Source organism: Dermacentor silvarum, chromosome 6 (assembly GCF_013339745.2).
Source record: "Dermacentor silvarum isolate Dsil-2018 chromosome 6, BIME_Dsil_1.4, whole genome shotgun sequence".
Lineage (NCBI taxonomy): Eukaryota > Metazoa > Arthropoda > Arachnida > Ixodida > Ixodidae > Dermacentor > Dermacentor silvarum.
The window spans coordinates 149,422,510-149,444,640 of NC_051159.1; the positions used below are offsets into that span (position 1 = coordinate 149,422,510).

The following is a 22,131-nucleotide window of genomic DNA, read 5'->3' on the forward strand; positions in this document are numbered from 1 at the left end:
GAGGAAAGAGCCGAACGCGACGCTGCGGTGGCGAGCACAAAAAATACGCCAAAAGAGGCAGCGTCGATGGGACAAAAAGCACCGCTTCCACTTTGGCGGCGCCCAATTCATTAGAAGCCGAAAAAAATTGGAAGAAACTCGGGAGGTCAAAACGTTAATGAACGAGGAAACGCTGGGTTTTCTTTTTCGGCAGCGCCGTCTGCACCGCATATCGCTTCGTCTGTGAGTCACCCGGATGTAGACATCTTAGAAGCGTCGTCAGCTGATTGTACACGACCCCTTGTTACTACGCGCCGCAAATTTCACAGCACCGCGAAATAACAGAGGAGATGGAACGGCAACGAAGCCATTTCAGGCAAACAGTGGCTTACGATACGCGCCGTACGCGCGGCGCCCGTCTTAATCGCGAGAATAAACAAACGAGTAAGCAAACCAGTTGCCGATCTCAGATGCACGAACGGGAGAATCGGGGGTATCGTTCACACGTGCCTTTTAATGCGCGCGATCGCGATACCGAGTCACACAGGGGAGCTGCGGGCCGACACTGGATGACCGTCGGATAACGCAGACTGACCGACGGACGCGGCGATAAGGAACGCGGCGCCCTGTCCCCAACGTGAACGGCGTCTGCAAGGCTTAGCGGATTGCCGCAGTCGGAGGTATCTGTTCGGCAGTGAGGGTCGTCAACGATGGGGATTATGAATGAACAGAACTAAAGAACTCTGCTAATGGGCGACCTCCTTTGATTTACACACAAGGTTTCAGCAAAGTGTGGTGCAGGGAAGTAAACACGACCGAAATTCACGTGTTGCTGTGCGCAATGTGCTCTCGGGGTAGAAACGGAACTAGGTGATCTTTATATTAAATTTGCATTATAAGCAGTAGCATTAACTCAAAAAATACATTCCGTAGTCTCATAGTGATCTACGGTGGGCATTTAGAGAGGTGATTGAACGAAAATACAATTGTAAACATTGGATGTTCCCCTTTGAAAGGACAACGCCATAACCACATGGCGCATTGGCTTGCGCGAGATTGCCACGCAGCCTCACAAAAAATGATCCACCTACCTCAACAGCGGCTATCCAGGGTTGTTTCAATACACAGCAGAGGTGAGGTAATCCAATCAAAAGTAATCCAGAAGGCACAAACACCCAAAATAAAATCTCGAACACATTAAAATGGCGCGGAAAACGATTCAATTTGAATCTCGTTTATCCATGGCCGTTGCATTTCCTCCCGCCAAAAGCGGCTAGGCCGAGCGCCAGACGCTGCAGTTGCGTACAGTCGGCGCTAAAATTGTGCGCGTTTACACGAGCTCATACGAATTATATGTCAACGATAAATATTGGGAATAAAAATCATACATAAATTGAAGTGTTTCGAAAAACACAAATAAAAAAACTAAATACGCAACTGCGAAATGAGGTGCTGCTGGATGTGGACATGCAACCACACAGCTACAAGGTAGGATTTCAACTTGTGCACGTATCAAACCTGGAAAACGACACGGCTGGAAGAAACGACACAAAGTTTTGAGAAACGATGGTTTATTACAGCTTAAGAAACACAGTGCACGTTGTGAATGTGGCACGAGAAGTTAAAACAAACAGCATAATAAAAAGCATTGCGCCGGGTCCTGGATCACCCTTCAGATTTCTTCGGCGGCCTGTAATTCAAGAAACAAAAGTGCTATTAGAGGACAGGATATTCACACACAAGTAAATGAGAAAGATCAATGGCCAAAATCAGCCTTTTTACACATCTTTGGCACTTATGCAGAAATATCTCAAAGCGACACGGCTGCGGTATGGTGCTGCCACCTGCAGGGCTCATGCGAAAGCAGACTAGAATGTTTTTTTTTTTTTTTTTTCATTTAATTAAATGCGCTAAATTTCTACCAACTTACTTAGACTTCCTCGTCTAACTATTTATCTTTGTACAGCAATAAAGTCTCCTTTTGCAATATTACAATTGGACACTACCGGCACAGGTTTGCTGGGCACAATAAGTATGCTGCCACGAATATTTAGGGGAGGTGCAAAGTGTGACGAAGTGCATCATGTAGCACAGCAAGTTTTCAACCAGCTCAGCCGGCTAATGTGCCCAGTTAACACTATGCTGGTGTCCTTGGCTAACCGACTTATTAAATGCTTTTATAACAAGGAGAAAGACTATTTAATACAGATAATGAGGCTGGTATATACTAGAGTGCATTGTTTAATGTATTCAAGTGAAGACGTGTGAGCATTGTGAAGTGTGAACATTGTTCTGCACATTCCACGAGGCACTGACCACTGCTTGCTCCCTGGCCACGCTCTGGAGAGAGGGTTCTAGCATAAACTGTAGATTAAGCCATTGGCTGATTTTGAGAAAGTGTCAATGCTACAGAAAATGCATCCGATGCTACCAGCCATGGTCTCCAGAATAAAGAGTGTTGAAAAGCCATTGGCTGAATGTCATCTTTGCACCATGGGTTTTAAACATGTGTTTAGTGCTGATGAAGAAGAGGAGGTTCGAGCTCAGTCTTGGAGAGATGCTGTAGCATTTGCTTGTTCTAAACCAGTTGCCTTGAATGAAATACACCAGTGAAACTGCTGGAAGGCAGAGATCAAACACAACCAAGGCAGTCACTGACCCAGCACCAATCGTGTCTGGTTCTCTCACCATGGAATATGTACTAGAAAGTGATGAAGAGTAGCACCGTGCGTAGACATACACACTCTTGGAGAGGGTGGGTAGCATATATTTGTCATATAACCTGCCACTAACTGCAAACAAAGGTTTCTTTGAAAGTTTGAGTAATGCCTACATCTGAACATGTAACATAAAGCAGTAAGATCCTACAAACTATAACCCCTAAGCGATAGCTTGTGAAACAATAAAAACACCACCCCAGGATAAGCTCAGAAATGTACCTGTAAGTGCCTACGACCACAGCATGGTCCCTTTCATAGGGCTCCAATGTGATCTGCTCCTGTGGCTTCAGCCGCTCCTGCTTCAGTTTCTCCACTTCACCGGCAAACACTGCCTCAGGCTCAGCCGTAGAGTCAATGCAATTGGCCTGCACAAAGGTAAAACGCCATCCCAGATGAAATGTGTGGTTGTACAGAGATGTGTTGTACTTAAAGAACGTCATGAACAAAGAGCATGTGACCGCAATTCATGATGGAATGTAAGCAAAACTTTTTCTCATATTTCCAACAGGTCAAGGAATGTGCTTTAAACAAGGCCACAAAGATTAACAGCATCGAAGAAGTAAATACAGTGAGAAAACTTGGAAAAAAAGGTTTCGCTGAGCATCACGTGCATACTCACATGCTGTTTAATTTTCCCAAACCACTACTACCGTAAAAACCGGAATATAGGTCGAACTTTTTTTTAAAAAACCATTGCGAAAAGTCGACCCTCGTCTAAATACTGTCACCATTGTGCAACCGGCTGAGTCGCATTTGTTTAAAGGTAAGGGCGTCTTTCGGTACTTTTGCCGTTGAAAATGATTTTTTTTTTTTCATTTTTAGAATTAGTTGGGGGTCGACCTATAGTCCGGTGTTTTACGGTACATGGCAATAGTTGCCCTGGTGATGACGGCATTATCACCATCAACGTATCCGGCACGGAGGCGCTGGGGTACTCGAGGTTGGGCAAAACCGCAACTTTGGATGCAGACTCTGATGAAGGGGTGCTGGGCTGGGCAGCAAGCTACTGCGGGAAGTGCACCCTTAAAATGTTTGCATGAGTAGACCACATCGGTGATCAGGCGTGAAATCATTTGCATAGGCTGGACTGACAGCCACAAACGTGGAGTCTGGGTCCGCGGGCGATCAGCTGGCAACTACCGCGAACCCCTACCAAGTTCATTTGTGCATTTACTGGACTTTCGAAATGGTGCAAGTTTGTGTGTAGGCACAAAGTTAACAATGTCCTAAACTGAATTTGTACAGCACAGCCTAAACTGACAGTTCGCAGATTGGAGACCATGTGCATGGTATCCGCACTTCAACACAACGCCCATCAGGCTTCGTGATGGGTGAACGCGAAACATACCCACGGCCTCAGTCATCACGAAACTATAGAGTGAACTTTATTTTATCGGAGCACAATACTGAGCAATCTACCGTCACATTTAGCTTTTTTTTTTTAGGACTGCCCAATTATTCTGACATTTTCGCGGTATTGTCCGTGTCCAAAAAATAAGTGTTGCGACTGTAAATGTGTTCATAGTAAGCGCACAGTGGTTGCCTTATTTTGCATTACAGTTGGGGCGCAGTTCAACGCTTCAGTGAGTAGCCATAAACCTGCCTCGTGCAAGGCCTGCAGCCTGTCAAAAACTTCGAAGTGTGAGCCTTACACGATTACATACGGTAAATCACTAATGTTATGCTGCTCTTGGCCTTGTGACTCACTACACCCTTCTAACAAAACAAAAAGGCATATTGTCAGGCTGTAAGAATGACGATACATGTGTATATAGGAGCATGTATTTCTTCTCTTACAATCATAGAAAAATCATCTTGCACTTGCCAGTGGCCTGTTCTTACTGAAATTTTGCAGAAATAGCATTGTATGGTCTGGATCGATCAATGTAACATCTAGCACAGTTACTTCCTGGTCTCAAGAAGGGAAAAAAAAAAAAAAAAAAAAAAAAAAAAAACGGAGTTGTCTTTGTCCATGGGGAAGCTAGCTGCTGCAAAGACCGTGCTAGTACGAACTTGTGTCGACGCCTTTTGGCACCAGTGGAATGCAGCCATTCCAGAAGAGTTACCGAGCGTTCCAGAAAAGCGGGCAACACATTAGGAAAGCATAAAGTATGCTCAGCCTATCACAAAAAAAGTAAAAGCCAGCTGGCCCTTGCCGGCAGCAGCACACTGACCTTAACTTTCTTTTGTGATAGGCCATATATATCCTACCACTACTTTTTGTATTTACCAAGTGGGGTGAAAAGAAGAAGAAAAGACCACCACGAACCTTTATGGATATGACAAAGTGTCCACCATTTTTGAGAAAGTGGTGAGCATTTATGGCAACTATTCTCGCCTGGTCAGGCTGAGCAACATCTGCAAAGATGGTGTCCACCATACCTGTAAGACAATGAGATTTATATGTTAGCAAATTTTACGGCACCACGAAGATGTAAAATAAAATTACAACGTCGAGCGGGTTTTAAAGACAGAAAAATTATGACGGACCTCATGCACAATGTTGGCAAGGCACACTGAGTGCTTCCGCACCGCACCTGCTGCAGAAGGCACAAAGTGAGCATCACGTTTCACTCTGGCAGCATTGTAGACACCGTATTCTGGGTGCCGCCCACCAGCTCGATTTTGTTTAGGTTCCTTGTTGTCGTCTTATAACGCAATAGAAAAACAACATGCATCTCGGGCTGCAACGATTCGTGTCGAATGGGCACGTCAATACTTTCCGTCAAAATGCCCCACTCAATGAAGCTACAGACCAAGGCCGAATTCGAGGAGCACAAACGTAAGCATGCCGAAACTGCAAGAATGACAATGTGCGACCCTGGGCTGCTCAGGCCCCACCAATCAAGCGCACGTCGGCGTCTCATGCTGCAACTTTTCGCACAACACTTTGCATTACGTAGATCTCAACTACAATAGAATCTGCCAAATCTTTTAGTGACATAAGATCAAATGTTTTTCCGGTTGGTACATTTTTCCTGGCATTTTCTCCCTTAACGCGTATGAACGAGGTTCCACTGTATATGAGTCAAGATTGTAGTTTGCCTAGCGAAACAATAAATTCGTCAACTAGTGAAACAAAAAAAAAAAAAAAGTCAAATACTGCGATTGCTTCGAGTCATCTGGGAGTGGGAGTTGTAAAATACAAATGTAATGGCACACAGAGTTGGTGAAGGATGCATGCAACACATTAGCAGATTGCACACTTAAAAACTTTCGCGTCTGTTGCTTTTCTGATACTTTGGCTCAAAAGCTAGCCTAAGTCCTAGAGTAATGAATACCCAAGATGTTTATTTAAAGCAAGTGTTAGACAAGTCCTTATTTACGGGTATTTTCCTGTGTATGAGTCGCACCTTCCTTTAGAATCACTAGAGCATCACATGCCTCACAAGCAGGCCTGTAGCCAGGAATTTTTTGCGCGGGGGAAGCCTCACTGCAGCAAATACAGTCCTTGCCCATTATAATAAATCCACATACAGCCACACCCACTTATAACTATACAAGTTTTAACAATATATTGGATATAACAACGTGCAGCTGATGCGTTGTCAACTTCTGGATGTGTCTATGGGAAAATAAACCATTTACTAAAATGCTCCCATGCCACATCATCGGTTATAACAACTAAATCGTGCTGCACTGTTGCAGATGAACTAAGCACAAACCATTAAATCAAGAACACAATGGGACATGCTTGGCAAGTTCCAGTGAACAAAAAAAAAAAAAAACAGCAGCCATACCAACTAGCATCCGATACTTGTGTGGATGGCGGGCATCCTCAATGATGGGGATCACATTGGTCCTCTTTTGTGCCACCCCGATGAGGTCACGACCTGATCTATGAGAGAATTCGACAGCATAGACCAGGCCCTCCTGCATGAAGAGTCACAGAAAAGTTATTCGCAAAGATGAAGGGCAACTCGATTAGAGAAAATCTCAACAAAGAAGCCAAACAAAATTTCAATGTGGCCTGCAACAATACTGGAACAACGTAAAAAAAAACTTTCAAGAGCAGATGCTGTCCAAATTAGTGACGTCAAAGGGACTAGCACTTCAAGGCAGTATTTCCCGTTTGAAACGCTTCTGGCTTACCAAGACTTTGCTCACAGTACAACTTCCGTTTTTGGTACAATAAAATTTCAATACTGAATTTATTTGAATACAGTGGAACCCCGACTTTCAGGGGACCACGCAAAACCGCCATATAATCGAAAAACTAAGAATATAGGCAGCGACACTCAGTCTCGCCCAAAAAACGGGTACAGACTGCCTGAATAAACCTGCGGCCCGAACCTGCACTGCTCCAAGAAAGGTGGATTAAATATAAAGAAATTACCGTATTTATTGATGTAACGCACATATTTTTAATGACTTTCGTTGCTTGAACTAAACCCTCGTGTTACAGTTGAATAACAGCAAAATTGGCCATTTTAAACCAAATGCTCCAAATCCCGCAATTTCTAGAGCTACGTTGGCAACCTGTAACTTTACGTCTCAATCCAATCCCTATACATGTCGACTGAAGTCGAAACTTGTTTTTGATTGGAATCGACGCTATTTACGCTGTGCTTGTGCCTGGCTACGATGCTGCAATACCCTACGGCCTTTTGCGGTTCGACTACATTATTTCGTGGCGTTATGCCGACGCAGCGCATTCAGTATGACAGCCGCTTCGAGAGATGAGCAATTTTGATGGCCGAGGAGCTGGGAAAGTCTGCCTTGGCTCGGTGTGTCAACGTGGACGAATTGCGGATGGCGGGACCAGCGGCAGGCCCTCTTTAAGTGCGATGCCAGTCGGAAAGGCTCTGTGGAAACTGAAGTGGCCTGGTACTGACCCCGAATGAAATGTGCGGTCTTTAAAGAAGTACTTAAATCTCAAAAAAGCTCGATGGCACAGAAGATGACTTGGTTCTCGGGCGATCCCTTCTGGAGATAGTTTCGGTTTCGCGAGACTCGGCTCGTCCCATCACCGAACCCCTCGAAGTATACGGCCGACAGCACTCTTGGCACTGATAGCATGCTTAGGACAGCGCCAGAAACACTTGGTGGGGACGTTATCAGTGCCGAGTCACGCGAAATTTCACGAAAGTGAAACTATCCACGAAAGTGATTGGCCCGAGAATACCGTTCAAGGAAAGCCCCCGTCTCCTCTTCGGACGAGGATGACGAGTCAAGAGAACTAGTTTCCGAATTGCAATTCCTTGAATAAAGGTACCATTTATTTTTCCGTTCATCTCACGTTACATTCACGGTTAAATTTTTTATTATTTTGCGTGACTAGAAAGTTGCACCTCCCGTTACAATCACGGTCACGTTACATTTGGGTGAATACGGTACTGCACACCCGGTATCAGTCAACAGCAGTGCGTTCATGCGCCAGCCTGCGTCTGCTTAGGGCTTTTTTTCTCGGACGGTACAGAGGGAGGCGTTGTACGAGGCGGGGTCGGCGTAAAATTGCATCGTATAATCGAGGTTTCTAATGCATTATTTCTATGGGAGTTTTGCCGGGACCAAACCAATTCGTCGTATAATACGGGTCATCGCATAGCCGGGGACGTATAATCGAGGTTTCACTGTACAAGATTTTAGACAGCAGTGCAAATTGTGCCAACGGATAAACGTTGACAGGTGACACAGTACTCTACGTTTGCGCACATAATTTGCACCAGAATTTAATATATTTAACACTAAAGGCGGGTATGCGGGTTATAAGTGAATTTCACCTTGAGGTGCAACTTCACGGCAACATGAATTTTGCCATATGGCTTCACTGTAGCGCAGCATGCACTGCCATAAAGCCACACCACAAGGCAAAAGTCTCACTTCAAGGTGAAATTCACTTATAACCCGCATACCCGCCTTGCAGCTGCAGTCACTTGCAGGGTTGGTTCAATCTAAAGAATGCCCCAAGAGCAATGTGCAGCACTTCAGTGTTTGACAGTAATGGCTGAGGTGCACACGAGAAACTTCTGACCATGAATACTGCAAGCAAATAAATCCAGCTAAAAAAGCAATAAGGGTTGGTTTGCCATCTATCCAAGTTTGTGCCATCTACCTAACACCAATATGACAAATGTACATGCTGTTTGTGATGTTTCCCACAGCCCTTCACTGGAATTAGTATCTCATTACTCTAGCTCTCCCAGGAGTCCCAAGCCTTGGTAAACAGCCAACCAGCAAACCACACTCACCGGTCCGACAATGTCAGCCACATGGGATACAGTGGTGCCTGAGGCTGCTCCAAGGTAGAGCACCTTAGAGCCTGGTGGCATGTGAATCTGATCCACACCTCCAAGGATGGCTGCGGCCAACTTGGATCGGAAGGGGTTCCACACCCTGTACTCCAGCTTCACCTCATTCTCCTGGAATGTGAAGACCAAAGAACAATTTAAACACACAGGAACAGAACTTGAACAAGATAAACTGCAGTGCATACACAACTTTTCCAACTCTTACAACCTGCCATGCTCATCTCACCCACTCCATGCGGAGCAGTTGAAGGGACACGAAGGCAAATATTAAGTCAAGCTAAAGTGGTAGATTAGTGCTAGATAAAGTCTAAAGCGTCAATATTATCACAAACAGAGCTTTAGTAAACGAGAAATTGAATTAAATGCAGGACACGATTAGAGACTCGCCCGGGCCATTTAAGTGTTAGCCCGATGGCAAAGGCACTGATAATTCTATCACTAAAACTCAACCACTCATAATAAATTTCATTTCTTCACTCTGCGCTGCCCCCGCTGGTTTTGCAGGCTTGCGAAGCTCACACAAATTGAAAGTAGCCGAGAATGCCACATTCATGTGATGTTGTGGAATTCCTAAATGGTTCACGCCACTTGACCAAGAGCAACTGCAGCAGCAAATCCAGCGCTCTGTCTTGGCTTGGTTTCTCCATGGCTGGGCATTTGCGTTTTGCACAGAAAACCAGAGCACCATCTTTCGGGCGCCGTTTTACTCACCGACGGTGATGGCGTATGCAATGTCACCACTCCCCCACTCGGGGGCAGGAGATTTGAATTGTGCTAAAGGTATGCAGACTCTTCAGATGTAACTTTCACATAAACTAAGTCTTGTCACGAAACAAGTGCTACAAGGTTTCTGGAATGTTATTTCAACAGTCCACGTAGACTTAGTATTTGCCTTTAGTGTCCCTTTACAGCTACCGTTTACAGCTACCGAAAAAGGAGGGCTCACCCTCTGTCCACCGCTAAGCCTATTATGCGAAATGTTAGTTCAATGGAAAGATGGGTGGTTAACAGCGGGCAAGTACTCCTAGACATTAAGTTGGTTTTGACCTTGATTGCCTGACGAAATTAGGAGCTTTTTCACTGCATTGCACAGAGGTCACAGTAAAACTATGCTCCTTTACAAGATTCCACAGTTGGCTTACCTCAACTGAAACACGTTTCTCTCCATAGACGGACTCTCCAACAACAAGGTTCTTGGTGACCAGGGCATCTTCTTTTCCTCGTGCAATGAAGACACCTGAACAAAGAGAATTCACGTCATTGGATATCTCTTAAACTCAGATAAACAGAAAGAAGGTGCCAATTCTGAAATTCCACTCTCAACGAAACTTCATCTGCCATTCGTTTTTATGCAATGCATCCACCATGCACCTGGCACGATGGAAAACTGCAACAAACACTCTTCTACTCTGGGGTCAGCATGGTTTAAAAATGAGTTTCCGGTGTAGCAACCTAAAACACACTGAAATTCGCTTGCGTAATGTATTTCATATGCCTGTCTACAACTGCAGCCCAAACCTGAATGGCATACAATGGTATCTCTGGCGTTTTGGTAAGAGCAGCACCTCTGCATGGTAAGAATTGTGTAAAGGAAATGCTTAGTGCCAGGCAGGCTGATGTAGTGATGATGGGTGTGGGTGGTGGGGCTTCTACATAATTTGAACATGCACGTCAGTATTAGCCCCCCTCCCCCGGAAGAAAGTTTCCCAGTGACTTATTTTGTCCAAGTTGTTCTAGCGCATGTGTGTGTGTGTGCATATATTAAAAGAAAAAGAAACACTACGCACCTTCATGCCTGTGTGGCTCGATGAATACTTTCCTGCCTCCCCTGAAGCCACCTGTGATTGAAGAGGACAAGACTTGTGAGACATATGCTATATATAAGCATGGTACACGAGCTTATGCAATGAAAGCTACAGTCATGACAATTTGAAGAAAAAAAAAATGGTGACATTAGATACAAAACGGATTAATCATATAAATGCTGGACAAATCACAATACAATTTCCAGAAGTGCCCCCTAAAGGGCCCCATCGCAAATTTTAGTTATACACTGGCATTTGTAAAGCACCATTGTCTAGGAAGCATTTTATAGAACTAATTTTTCAAATGAGTTCATTATGGGAGCAGGTAGAAGAAATTGAACCGTCCTGTTACCATGCTGCTAGGAGGTCAATGTCACTGCCAACCGAGACATTCTCCCCCTTTAAGCGATGTTCCTTGCCTGCTTTCTCCTATACCAAAGTCTAGGGGCCGCGTAACGTTCACACGATGAGCCCCGCCTCCTTTTTTACTGCACAGCGTATCTCCAATGACAGCATAAAACATTTCACATTGCATGATTAACCGAAGTCAGTGTTGTTGCAAGCAGTGTGTCTTGTGTAAAGGCATCTGTGTGAGTGACCTTGACTCTCGCTCAAGGCCGGCTCCTTTGAGAAGAAGGGGACGCAACCTTCTGTTTGAAATTTAAACTGTTATCAGGCTGTGCAGCCTTTTCATACTTTGCAGACACGATCGCCATTGCATGATCTACACGCCACACTTGTTTGTTTGCCATGTCCAAACATGGTGAGGGGTCTTTTAAATGTTTGTTGCAAACCTAAAGACACATCATTCAGATTAAAAAAAGAAGCAAACAGATAAGATCTCGTGCTCTAAAACTGTGAGAAATAAATAAATTTTCCCTCTTGCAGTCATCTAAGCCCCTAAACTATTTCAGGAAGAAAGCATTTTCAAGTAATGTCAGCCGAAATACATAAGGTGGACACTGTTTTACATATGGAAGAATTGCCATCTACTTGAGTGTAACAGACCTCTACAAAGAGACTCATTTCGGCATCCTCAAAAAGCAAGCCATGAATTTTTCTTCAACTGTAATATGTGCTTTTTGAGGACACCACCTGAGGCATTCCACTGCAGTCAGGAGGATAATAGTTGTCTTAACTTCCACCCCAGTAAGTGCAACATCATCCTCAGAAACAAGCAACTTTAACACAAAAATGCAACACTCACTAGATGACTAGAGCCCACATCATTCAAGTACAGTCAACGACCGATTATCCAGCCATGCCCAATAATTTGGACACCTTTGCGGCACAGCCATGTACCCCATAGAGTCAATATATAAAAATGTCTGAAATTACGGATGCAAAAAACCTTCGCCTTTCGATTTTATGGTCTTTATGCCATGACGGCAGGTCCAAAACGACATTAATCAAAGCCACCACCGGTGCCATTTTGATTATCTCGCCTCCTTGAACCGGCACTATCACACGCAGATCCGCTGGCAATCGTAGCCACCACCGCAGCAACACTAGGCATACCTACTTCAACGTTTGCTACCAAGCTTCTTTCTGTGAGGTGCTGTGTTTTTCACTGAAATAATTCGCCACTGTTAGCAATGGCGCCGTCTACGCCTTTATAATCCTCGCCAATGTCTTGGAAACTCGGAAAGCATGGCGCGTTGCATAATGCCGGTTCCCAAAAGTCAGATTTACCTCAATACAGCAGTAAAGCATCCCCAAAGTATTGCAGTGAAGCATGTCTGGAGTGGGAAGGGGCAATTGTCACTGTACATGTACATGGTGTGTATTCCTTAATTAAACACACGTGCACCCGCCACTCGTAGCACAGTAGAAACTACGATACACCTAATAAGCGCACTGGCAGGCCTTCATAGCTATTTCGAATGTGCCTATGGCAATGTGAGCCCTTGGGGGCAGTAAAATGCATTCATTTGTTTTTTTTGGACTGCCCGATTTTTCGGACGTTGACTGTATGGTGATTTCGGTGCAACCACGCAACATGTTGTGCGGCTGCATAGCTGCAGCATGACTAATGTTATTTGAGCTTAAATATTTTCGTGGATTAGGGAGATGACAGCACACAATGCTGAAATGATGCTTGAGCAGAAGTAGACAGCACACCAGTGCATGCACAAAGGACGCACCATGTGGACTTGTGGTGAAACGACGCCGACATTGACTACCTGTGCTGCACGTCGCAGAAAAAAGATGAGAGCACGAGGTGGCGGCGGCAGAGAAGAAACAAAAAGAAGAGGTACAAGGCACGAGCGCAGCAGAGACTGGTTGGACACGGCGTTCGAAAAGCCAGGGTTCGAGAGGGCTGCTCGGGTGGACGTTCCTGCGGATGGCTGTGACCAGTGCGGCTATTACCTGCCCGCGACTCTTCCTGGTTGTTCTAATCTCTTCCCTTTCCTGAACCTTCAAGCCGCCGCCACCGCTCACCCAGCACTTCAGCAAGTCGACACACTACATCTTGCTCAGTGACCAAGTCGTCCCGTCACGGTCTCGTTCTGCTGAAGACGACGAGGACGTGAGCGCGAGCAAGAACCTGTAGCTTAGGGGCTTCGCATGCATGTGTAACATGTACTTTAGTAACTGTGTGATATGTGCGTTGTTTTGTTCGTATCGTGTATAATAAAGTGCTTAGTCCTAATATATGTTATCTACCAACCTAAACGTCTACGGCTCCGTCCTTCACCGAACCAACGCAGGTCAACAAACGTGACGGTGCGTAATCATCTCACTACAGGACTGATACCTGCATATGATGTGTTAAAATAAAACTGTCACACATAACATCCCAAGTCGGCACCGGGACTATGAGAAACACCATATTGGGGGCACTCCGGATTGATCTTGACGTCCTGGGTTCTTTAAAAGCGCACCTAAATTATTGTGATTGTTTCGACATTTTGCCCCCCATCAGAATGTGGCCGCTGTAGCAGGCAGTGAACCCGTGGCCTTTTGCTCAGTAGCAGAAACCATCTCTGCCTAGTGCAAGGTAGCATTGTAATCAACAATCAGCTTACAATTTCATAAAAGAAATCTAGCTATTTTCTAAAGCTTGTATGGGCCAGACTTGTACACGTTACAGAAAAAATGTAACCCATTACAATTACTGTCCTCAGAGAGTAACAGTGAAATCCCTAAAAATTAATCGATTACTTTAATGTTACTCTCGTCCCTACTTTTATTACCGTTGCACAAATGCAGCAAAAAGAACGAGCTGGCCTGGCTCTTCATTAGATAATTGTTCTTCAAAATTTTATTCGGTAATCTTTCCTCTTTTCCTTGTGAGGACATCTGCAGACACACCGAAAACTAGCTCGCTCAATGTGTACACTGGGGAGAAGGGCTGTGTAGTAGTGTGCGAACATCTTGTGCAGAAGATTGTGGTTACTCAATGCTGTGATGCTCAGGTCTAGGTTGTCTATAAAGTGCAGCGCTTTAATGTTGCTGGGGCTAATACCCTTGGTCACACAAGCATCCACGAACTCCTTTAGGATAAGGGAGCGCAAGACTTCCAAATGAGTTTGACCTCAAGAAAGTTGGGGTCATGTCACACTGCCAATAACAAGTTCTTAAAAGAAGCCGCCACAGGCTCATTCAGCTGCAGCAGTGTCTGGGTTTAGTACAAGTACAGGAATGTAACTTCTAATTACGCTCGTAGCAATTATAATTACCGCTCCTTCCATAAAAGATATTGAGTACATTTGACGCAAAAAAGATGCACCTCGTGCTGTCGTTAAGTGCACACAAACATAGTGCACAAAAGTGCACTTGCTGAATACAGTGGAGTCTCGATGATACGAATCTCGCGAGGTCACGAAAAATATTCGTATTAGCTGAAATTCGTATCACCAAAAAGCAATTAAAACTAGCCAAATTAAGGGGGGACGCGGGGATCAGATCGCGAAAATCGTGAGAAAAAGATTTTTGAAAACCACGCGTTTCGGTATCTGCAACGCTAATCTACGCTGTATCAAAATGGTTTCGCTGAAAACTCACTAAAAGTGCCCGAAAAAGATTAACTCGCCAGTGCGCAGGGTGAGAAAACAGCTTTAAATCGTGCAAAATCACCGCAGTTCACGGAGACATTTCTCGTATTTCCCGCCACCGAGCGCTGCCATCTTGGTATCGTTTGAAAGCTCAAAGTTTCGCCGTTCCGCTTCTCAATTCGTCCGTCGTCGCAATCTTGTAACAAACGCACAAACACAAAAGAAGCGCGGGTCTGCGATAGGTAGTCACACGGGCCCTCCGATAAAAGCAGGCCTCCAATTGGCTGCCGTGCTGAAAGGTGTCTCTCCATTGATTGCTGCTGTGACAGGGGCAAAATGGCAACGGCAGTTGTCTGCTTCATAAACCACGCCGGCGTCTTCACCTGACACACAGTATTCGATTACTGAGAGCTCCCAGGTTAGTGATGGATCGTCGCTCGTTGGAGAAGAAATTTTGGATGAAGTACTCTTTGGAATACGGAAGTGCAAGCCTCCTACAAGAAAAATACGGCGATTAGCGGGAGAAGCGGAGGAGCACCCAACTGAACGTTCTGCGCTACCTTGCACCGTATGACTCCAGCAGCGAAACAGACAATCGCCCTGGGCCATCGGCACCGATAACGCAGTCGACGGAAGACGCGCCAACGGAGGCTCCCGCGCCTCGGCGTACGGCCGCGCGAATTAACCGAGATCGTATCTCGGTAGACATAGCTTGCTGCGACTATAGGCAAAATGGCGCAAACACAAAGAATGCGGCCCGAAGCACAGCAGCCACTCCGTCCGGCCGATGGCACGCGGAAAAGGAGGAAAAGCACAAAAGCACCACCGCTTCAAACTCTTCACGCCCAGTCGCGGCCTCCACGCCTCCACACCAAAAGAGAAAGGGAGAAAGCGCTTGCCTGCGCGTTGTTCTCTTTCGCGGCCGTCGGTGGGGCGGCATTTATTCGTATCAACCGACGCGGGTCGAAAATCGATTCGTAACAACCATTCTCTAGCACATTGCAAACCAACGGGGCTCGGCCGGGATCACAGAAAAATTCATATCAGCCGTGATCGTATCATCGAGATTCCGCTGTATAGTAGTGCTCACAGCGACGCTAGTCACTCTGTGCTTATCAGTGTTTTCCTTTGCGGCATGGCGAGTAGGCTCTGCATTTCGCTACACGAACTGCTGCAATCTATACTAAAACACAATATTTCGTGCCTATGACTAAGTGAGCTTTCCTTTTAATGCAAACAATCATTAAGTTCTTAGTTTTATAACAAGTATGGGCACAAGAGTACTCCCTTTAGCTGCTGAGGAAGATCGCTCACCTCCTTTGACCAAAAGCTCCATTAAACTCCCTCAGCAGAAAAAGAAAAAAGTGAGAAATCGTGTTACGTGATCATGAACATCCGAAGTGGCCATAGAAGCGCAGTTTCAATTTGTCGGTCCACATATGGTGGACATTCACTGCCGTTCACTCGTTAACCATTTAGACTTAAACGAATAATTGTAACGAACGGAAGAAACCGCTTATGTTCTTAAAAAGGTGGCCAAATCTGTAGTATCACTTAATATGATGCTGCATATTATTCAGACCTAGAAATACTGCTCCTGTGTTACAATCAGAAATATAGGTGTATGTGAGCCATGTAATATCAAACTAACAGAAAATATGAATTGAATGGCCAAAAACTTCTGCCTAAGTCAGAGAAGTCATAGAGTGCACTAAGCAAAGAATTGAGCAGCAGCTCTTACTGCCTGTGAAGGATACCTGTCAGTGCTTCCAGGAGCGAGGGAGAGAAACTTATAAGAGAAAAGCTCAGAAGTCTGACTTTCAAAAGATGTGTGTAAATCTGCAACCCTGCCATGTTCAGGTGATTCAGACATAGCTGCAAGACACTGACTGTGGGAGCAGGTAAGCCTTGTACATGCTTTCATCCCTTTGGGCTCTGTTCCCGCCAATTTAGGTGTTCAAAGCAGCGTTGCCCGTTAGAGCTTGTTTGGTAAAAAATGGAACTGGTTACATGAAATTGATTACTGAAAAAAGTAATTCAATTACAGTGAGCATTAGCGAGTAAACAAAGTACAAAATTATCAAAATATGTAATTGATTACAATTAATTACATGTAATTCATTAAGAACAAGTTTAGTAAGGACATTATAGGCAAAGTGCACAATGTGCACTAAAACAAATCAATGCAGTTCCTAAAGGCCGAGAATATGCTCCAGTATTCTCAGGCAATCACCTTTTGGAAATACTTTCACTTTCGCAAGACCAGAGCAGGATGCGTTTGGTGTCTACAGGCCACAGCATTCTGGCAATGTGCCATCTGTGATAAGACAGTGTGCAGGTACAGTGTCGCTCGTAGACGCCATTGTGTTCAGTGCTTTCATAAAATTTCGCGAAAATGAATGTATCCTTGAAGGTGATCGCCTGAGAATACTGCCCCTGCATGAGATCATTGACACATAGTAAAACACAAAGTGCACTTACTGGGCCTAGAGTCACAACACTTGCACAACCCTCACATGTGGCAGTATGGGTACACACTGCTGTCAGTGAAGCCTAGGCATGCTGCACACAAGGCAGATTGGAGTCCTAAATATGCAGAAATGCCCCCCCCCCCCCCCCATCGAGATCACTAAGTTCCAGCTCAGGTGTCAGTGCAGTCCCTCTCCTTAACCCTCGATTGAAGTGTTGCCTACAAGCAAAACAAGAGAAAAACTTTTTTTTCTTGCCGAGTTTCAGTATTCAGTACAAAGTTTCTGGCTAAATGCCTCCGGCCAAGACTGAATAGCAGGCAGCAAGCCTTATTTGTTAGTTTAGAGCTGGAACACAGGACGAGAAGGAAGAAGTTTTGCACGGGACTCACTTCTTTTTTTAATACATGCGGAGAAGACATGATGTAAAGCAAATGAAATGTACGGCTATGGTTCACATATGACAAGAGCTGTTTGTACAAATTTCATATGAGGCCGTAGGTGGCTTGAGTTGAAGCCCACTTCATTTTCAACTAGGAGTTTCCCCCCCAATGATAAAAAAGTTCTAATTTTTTTTTCCTCTTTTCATTAGTTATGCTTATTCTTTGTGTATTACACATTTAGGTAAAAAGTGCCTTTACATGTGCCGTCACTAAACGTTTAATGCAGCCAATAGGCTCAGCCATTTGCAGCCCATGAAATCAGATGGATTTGAAGACAGATTTGCCACTCGTCTGCTTTACCATTCAATGTCCCAATGTGTATTTTTTTACTTCCAATGACTAGACTGCTTTAATATCTTGTACTCACCACGTCCTCCGCCACGGCCTCGTCCACCACCTCTGCCACCCCTGTCACCCCCTCTTCCGCCACGGCCCCCAAAGCCACCACGACCCCCAAAGCCACCGCGGCCTCCGAAACCACCGCGACCTCCCCGGCCTCCAAAGCCACCTGAGAACAAGCAAAACATCAACAATAAGAATTCCTAGAATGTGCTACATGATCAAAACAAATTAATAACATCCTACAATGTAACATTCTTTGCAAAAGCTCTCAGGCCACTGCACACATGACCAAAGCTGTGCTTGCATTGTAGTGCACGTTAAAAGAACCCCAGGTGGTCAAAATTAACCCGAAGCCCTGCACTACGGCGTGCCTCATAATCAGAACAGGTTTTGGTCCGTAAAACCCCAGAAAGACTATGTCACCCACAACCAACATCAATCATGTGTAAAGGGACTCGATAACACATACGAGAAGTGGAGCATGTTGCTTTTATATTGCTTTTCAGGTTGCACATTTGACAATTTCTAATAATCATGTCTCATGGGTCCAGGACATTTCACTCTGCAGACACATAGTTTCCTCTTCCTCTAGCCCCTAGTCCAAGCGCATGCATTCATCATTACAACCTATCAATCATGTTTACTGCTACAATATAGAGCACTAAAGTCACAGTCGCTGCCTGGCAGGGTATGGTGGTGTAGTGAACGCCATCCGCATGCCACTATAACTGGCCCGCGTTTAAATGGCTAGTCTATAGCGCCACTCTTGATCACCATGTTAAGCACCTGAAAGGCAAGTCTGTTGGCCCAAGCGCCTCCCCGTGTCTCGTGAGAGAATAAAAAAGTTCAGTCTTTGTTTGGAACTGATCGCTCACGGTCTAATTGCTCTTTGCCAGCAGTGGTGACTCATCGCTAGCAACCAGCAGTGGTGACCCAACATGAACATGCACAGCGACGCCGACGCGCCTACCGTGTCTGCAGTCGAATTGAAGCTGCCCCCTTTTCAGCCCACCGACCCCCGAGCTCTGGTTCATTCAAGTCGAGGCGCAATTCACCGCCCAGCACATCACAGCCGACTGCACGCGCTACCATCACATTGTGAGTAGCTTGCCGCCAGCTACAGCCAGCGAGATCCGCGATTTGCTTCTTGCCCCACCTGCCGAGAACACCTACTGTGGTAATGCACTATACATAGTTTGCATGTGATGTCACATTCGACACCTGTCCTGACTGTCCATCATTGCTAAGTATCTAGTTTGTATCGCACTGTGTGTTCGCCATCCGCTTCGATGCCTGCACGTTGCACGTTTATGACCCTAGGATATGTGAAATGGCAGAAGTTAGAAGCCTCGAGTTTTGCCCTTCGTACAAGGACGGGGTTGTGGAGCCAACGTGGGTTCACTGTAAGCAAAAAGTTGAAATGTGTGACCCTGTACAAAATCTGCATCAGTGCAGATGTGACTTCAGAGGTCGAGGTGCAGCCAGCCACGACGCACATGGATACAATTACTTGGTGGTGCCTGTGATCTGCATCACTCTGAAAGAAATAAAGCTCTACAAATTACTGTAGGTAAACAATTATTTTGGAAGTGGAACATATCAGCGAAATCAATGAAAGCAAGTTACTTCACATGCAGCATCATTATTTGAGCTGCTCTGTTCGCAGACAGCCTGCTTGTCACGGAGGTTCAACCATGCACGCACAGAGCTTCTCTTGTGTGTATGTGTGTGCGTGTGAAACAAAAAACATGTGCTTGCTTTCTGTGAGTTATGGTTTTCTAGTTGGCAGCTACTCTCACTCCGTAAATTAAATATTTTGGTTCGTGCAGCACAAGCAGCCAAAATACATTTAAGCCTGCCGCGATGTTCCGTGCGTTGGGCAAAGGTGTTACACAGTTTGGACATAACTACAGCGGCTGGACATGAGCCAGTTGATACAAATAAGCTCTGGTTTAACATCTTAATGTGTTTAGACAAGCAGAAAATTGGGCACTATAGTTCTGATTTGTGGTCAGGCGGAGGGCAAGGGCCCAGGGCTGAGGAAAACAAGACGACAAACACAAGGAGTCATACGTGTTCTGGAAATGATTTAAATTTATCTGGCTTTCCAGGCTAGTCACAGGCACCAACTTGTTTCCAGCAGCACTGTGGATTTTCGCTGCCCTGTTAGCACGTTTCGAGATATGGTACAGACCTGGTTGTGCATAGTTTGGCTTTGTGGCAGTGTTACTTTTACTGTGGCAACCAATAATTGCGCAAATTGCCATTATTGCAACGTGATCAGCTGCCACAGATCAACAACAATGCAGCAGCAGTACAGCTCAGCACGAGCAGCAATGACAGACTCGCCGGGAACTATGTATAAGGTACTGCTGATTATGACCTGTGCCTAGGTTGACAGAAAAAATGCCGCTTGTTTATTTAGATCTCCTGGAAGACACTAATGTCGCCTGGTTCTAACTTAAGGTGCAAGTAGCAGACTGGGCTGTATAATTCTAAAACACAAGCACTGATCATGTCAATGCAGGCAAAAACGTGCAAATGTAACTTCAGAACTGTGGTGGGAAGTTTTGCACATCATCCACCAATTAAAAAGCAAGGGAGGCTACTAGGTGATGATTTACGGGGCTTCAAACATTTCAAAGCAACACAGGGGCTATCAGAGATGATGTACTGTGGGGCTCCGGAGAAATTTTGATCTCGACCGTTTCTTTACCGTGCACCCAAACCTCGGTACACAAACGTGAAACACCTACCACGTCCACCACCATCTCCATCGCCGCCGCCGAAACTGCTCCGGCCTCCACGATCCCCGAAGCTACTTCGGCCACCAAAGCCACCACGATCGCCGAAGCTGCCACGACCACCACGGTCACCAAAGCCACCACGACCACCACGGTCACCAGAGCCGCCGCGGCCACCACGATCACCAAAGCTTCCGCGGCCACGACCACCAAAACCTCCACGGCCACCACGGTCCCCGAAGCCACCGCGGCCTCCTCCGCCTCTGCCGCCAAAGCCGCCACGATCACCGCGTGGAGTAAAGCCTACGAAAAGCAGAAATCACACAGCGCCAGGTTTACCACCAATGCTGCGCACAACACTCGGGCAGCTTGCAGCACCCTGTCGGCATTCGGTGCAACGTTTGTTTTTACGCGATTTGTCACGCACACCACATCGTTAGTCGATTGGTCCATACCAAGTTCTCAGGGTTCGAAGAACAAATACACGTAAAACGCGGGCAAGGGTCTTGGTAACATATAAAGTAACAAGTAACTCTTCAATAAATAAAAATAAAAACCTAGGGCACTTTCGAAACAGCGCGCGCCGAACTTCCCACCGCAAATATACAATCCACCATGCGTTTGTGAAGTTGTTACGGCTTTTACAAGCACATGTAAAAGAAAATTACAAACACTCGACCATCTAAGGGCAAAGGCTACTTGTTTTCAATCAAAACAACCAAGATGGTGACTGCCATGAACCTCAGTATCAAATGCACCAGCACGAGGAAGCAATTATGAGCAGCGTGTCTTAATTATACACAAGAAAGCCGTAACATCATTTAGGAATGAACACTGACCCAGAACAAGAGATTCATTGCAAACATTAGCGTAACAATCGTTCCTGTCATGCAGCGCTGGGCACTCTCAACGCGTGGGGCATTGAAATACCGCCTAATAACAATAACGAGGAAAATTAAACACTCATTTATCAATAAAAGAATTCTCAATTGCTACTTAATCACTGTATAGCTGACAGCAGCTAAAAGGCAGCACATAAGAAATAAGGAAGATTACCCGGTCGTCCCATCTCTTCAACCACGTGTTAGCAAAACCACGCTTGCTTCTTGCGGCAACCGCGTTGCCGCTGCAGCGGCACAGATGCGGACAAAAAAATTACACTGCACCGCCCTCCGCAGCATCAACACATAAACTCTTAACAACTTCATAAATGTGGTCTTTAAGGCACCATTGAGCAGTGTCGCGACATACTTATTATGTACATTAGTTATTTATCCTGCAATACTTGAAGTAAGCAAAATTTGAATCGTGCTTTAGGATTATTTTTCTAAGCGTACGAAGTCAACGAAACTGCGTCAACCGCACTACTAAGATGGGAGGT

General features: G+C 45.4%; 2 protein-coding genes across 3 annotated transcripts in view; both read right to left on the minus strand.

The window, feature by feature from the left end:
• LOC119456213 (serine/threonine-protein kinase minibrain) overlaps positions 1-1,253 on the minus strand; it is a 106,432-nt gene extending 105,179 nt beyond the window's left edge. For both annotated transcript variants that reach the window (XM_037717852.2, XM_037717851.2), the window contains exon 1: positions 1,071-1,253. The gene's annotated coding sequence lies outside the window, so the exon portion shown is untranslated. The remainder of the gene's footprint in view (positions 1-1,070) is intronic.
• Positions 1,254-1,535: 282 nt separating this feature from the next.
• LOC119456214 (rRNA 2'-O-methyltransferase fibrillarin) lies at positions 1,536-21,962 on the minus strand. Its single transcript, XM_037717853.2, has 10 exons — positions 21,807-21,962; positions 20,763-21,053; positions 18,032-18,172; positions 10,738-10,788; positions 10,093-10,187; positions 8,891-9,061; positions 6,440-6,572; positions 4,969-5,081; positions 2,919-3,064; positions 1,536-1,669 (listed from the first exon to the last, which is right to left on the minus strand). The coding sequence occupies exons 1-10, from the start codon at positions 21,817-21,819 to the stop codon at positions 1,645-1,647; spliced, it is 1,179 nt and encodes a 392-aa protein (XP_037573781.1). The 5' UTR covers positions 21,820-21,962; the 3' UTR covers positions 1,536-1,644.
• Positions 21,963-22,131: the final 169 nt, after the last annotated feature.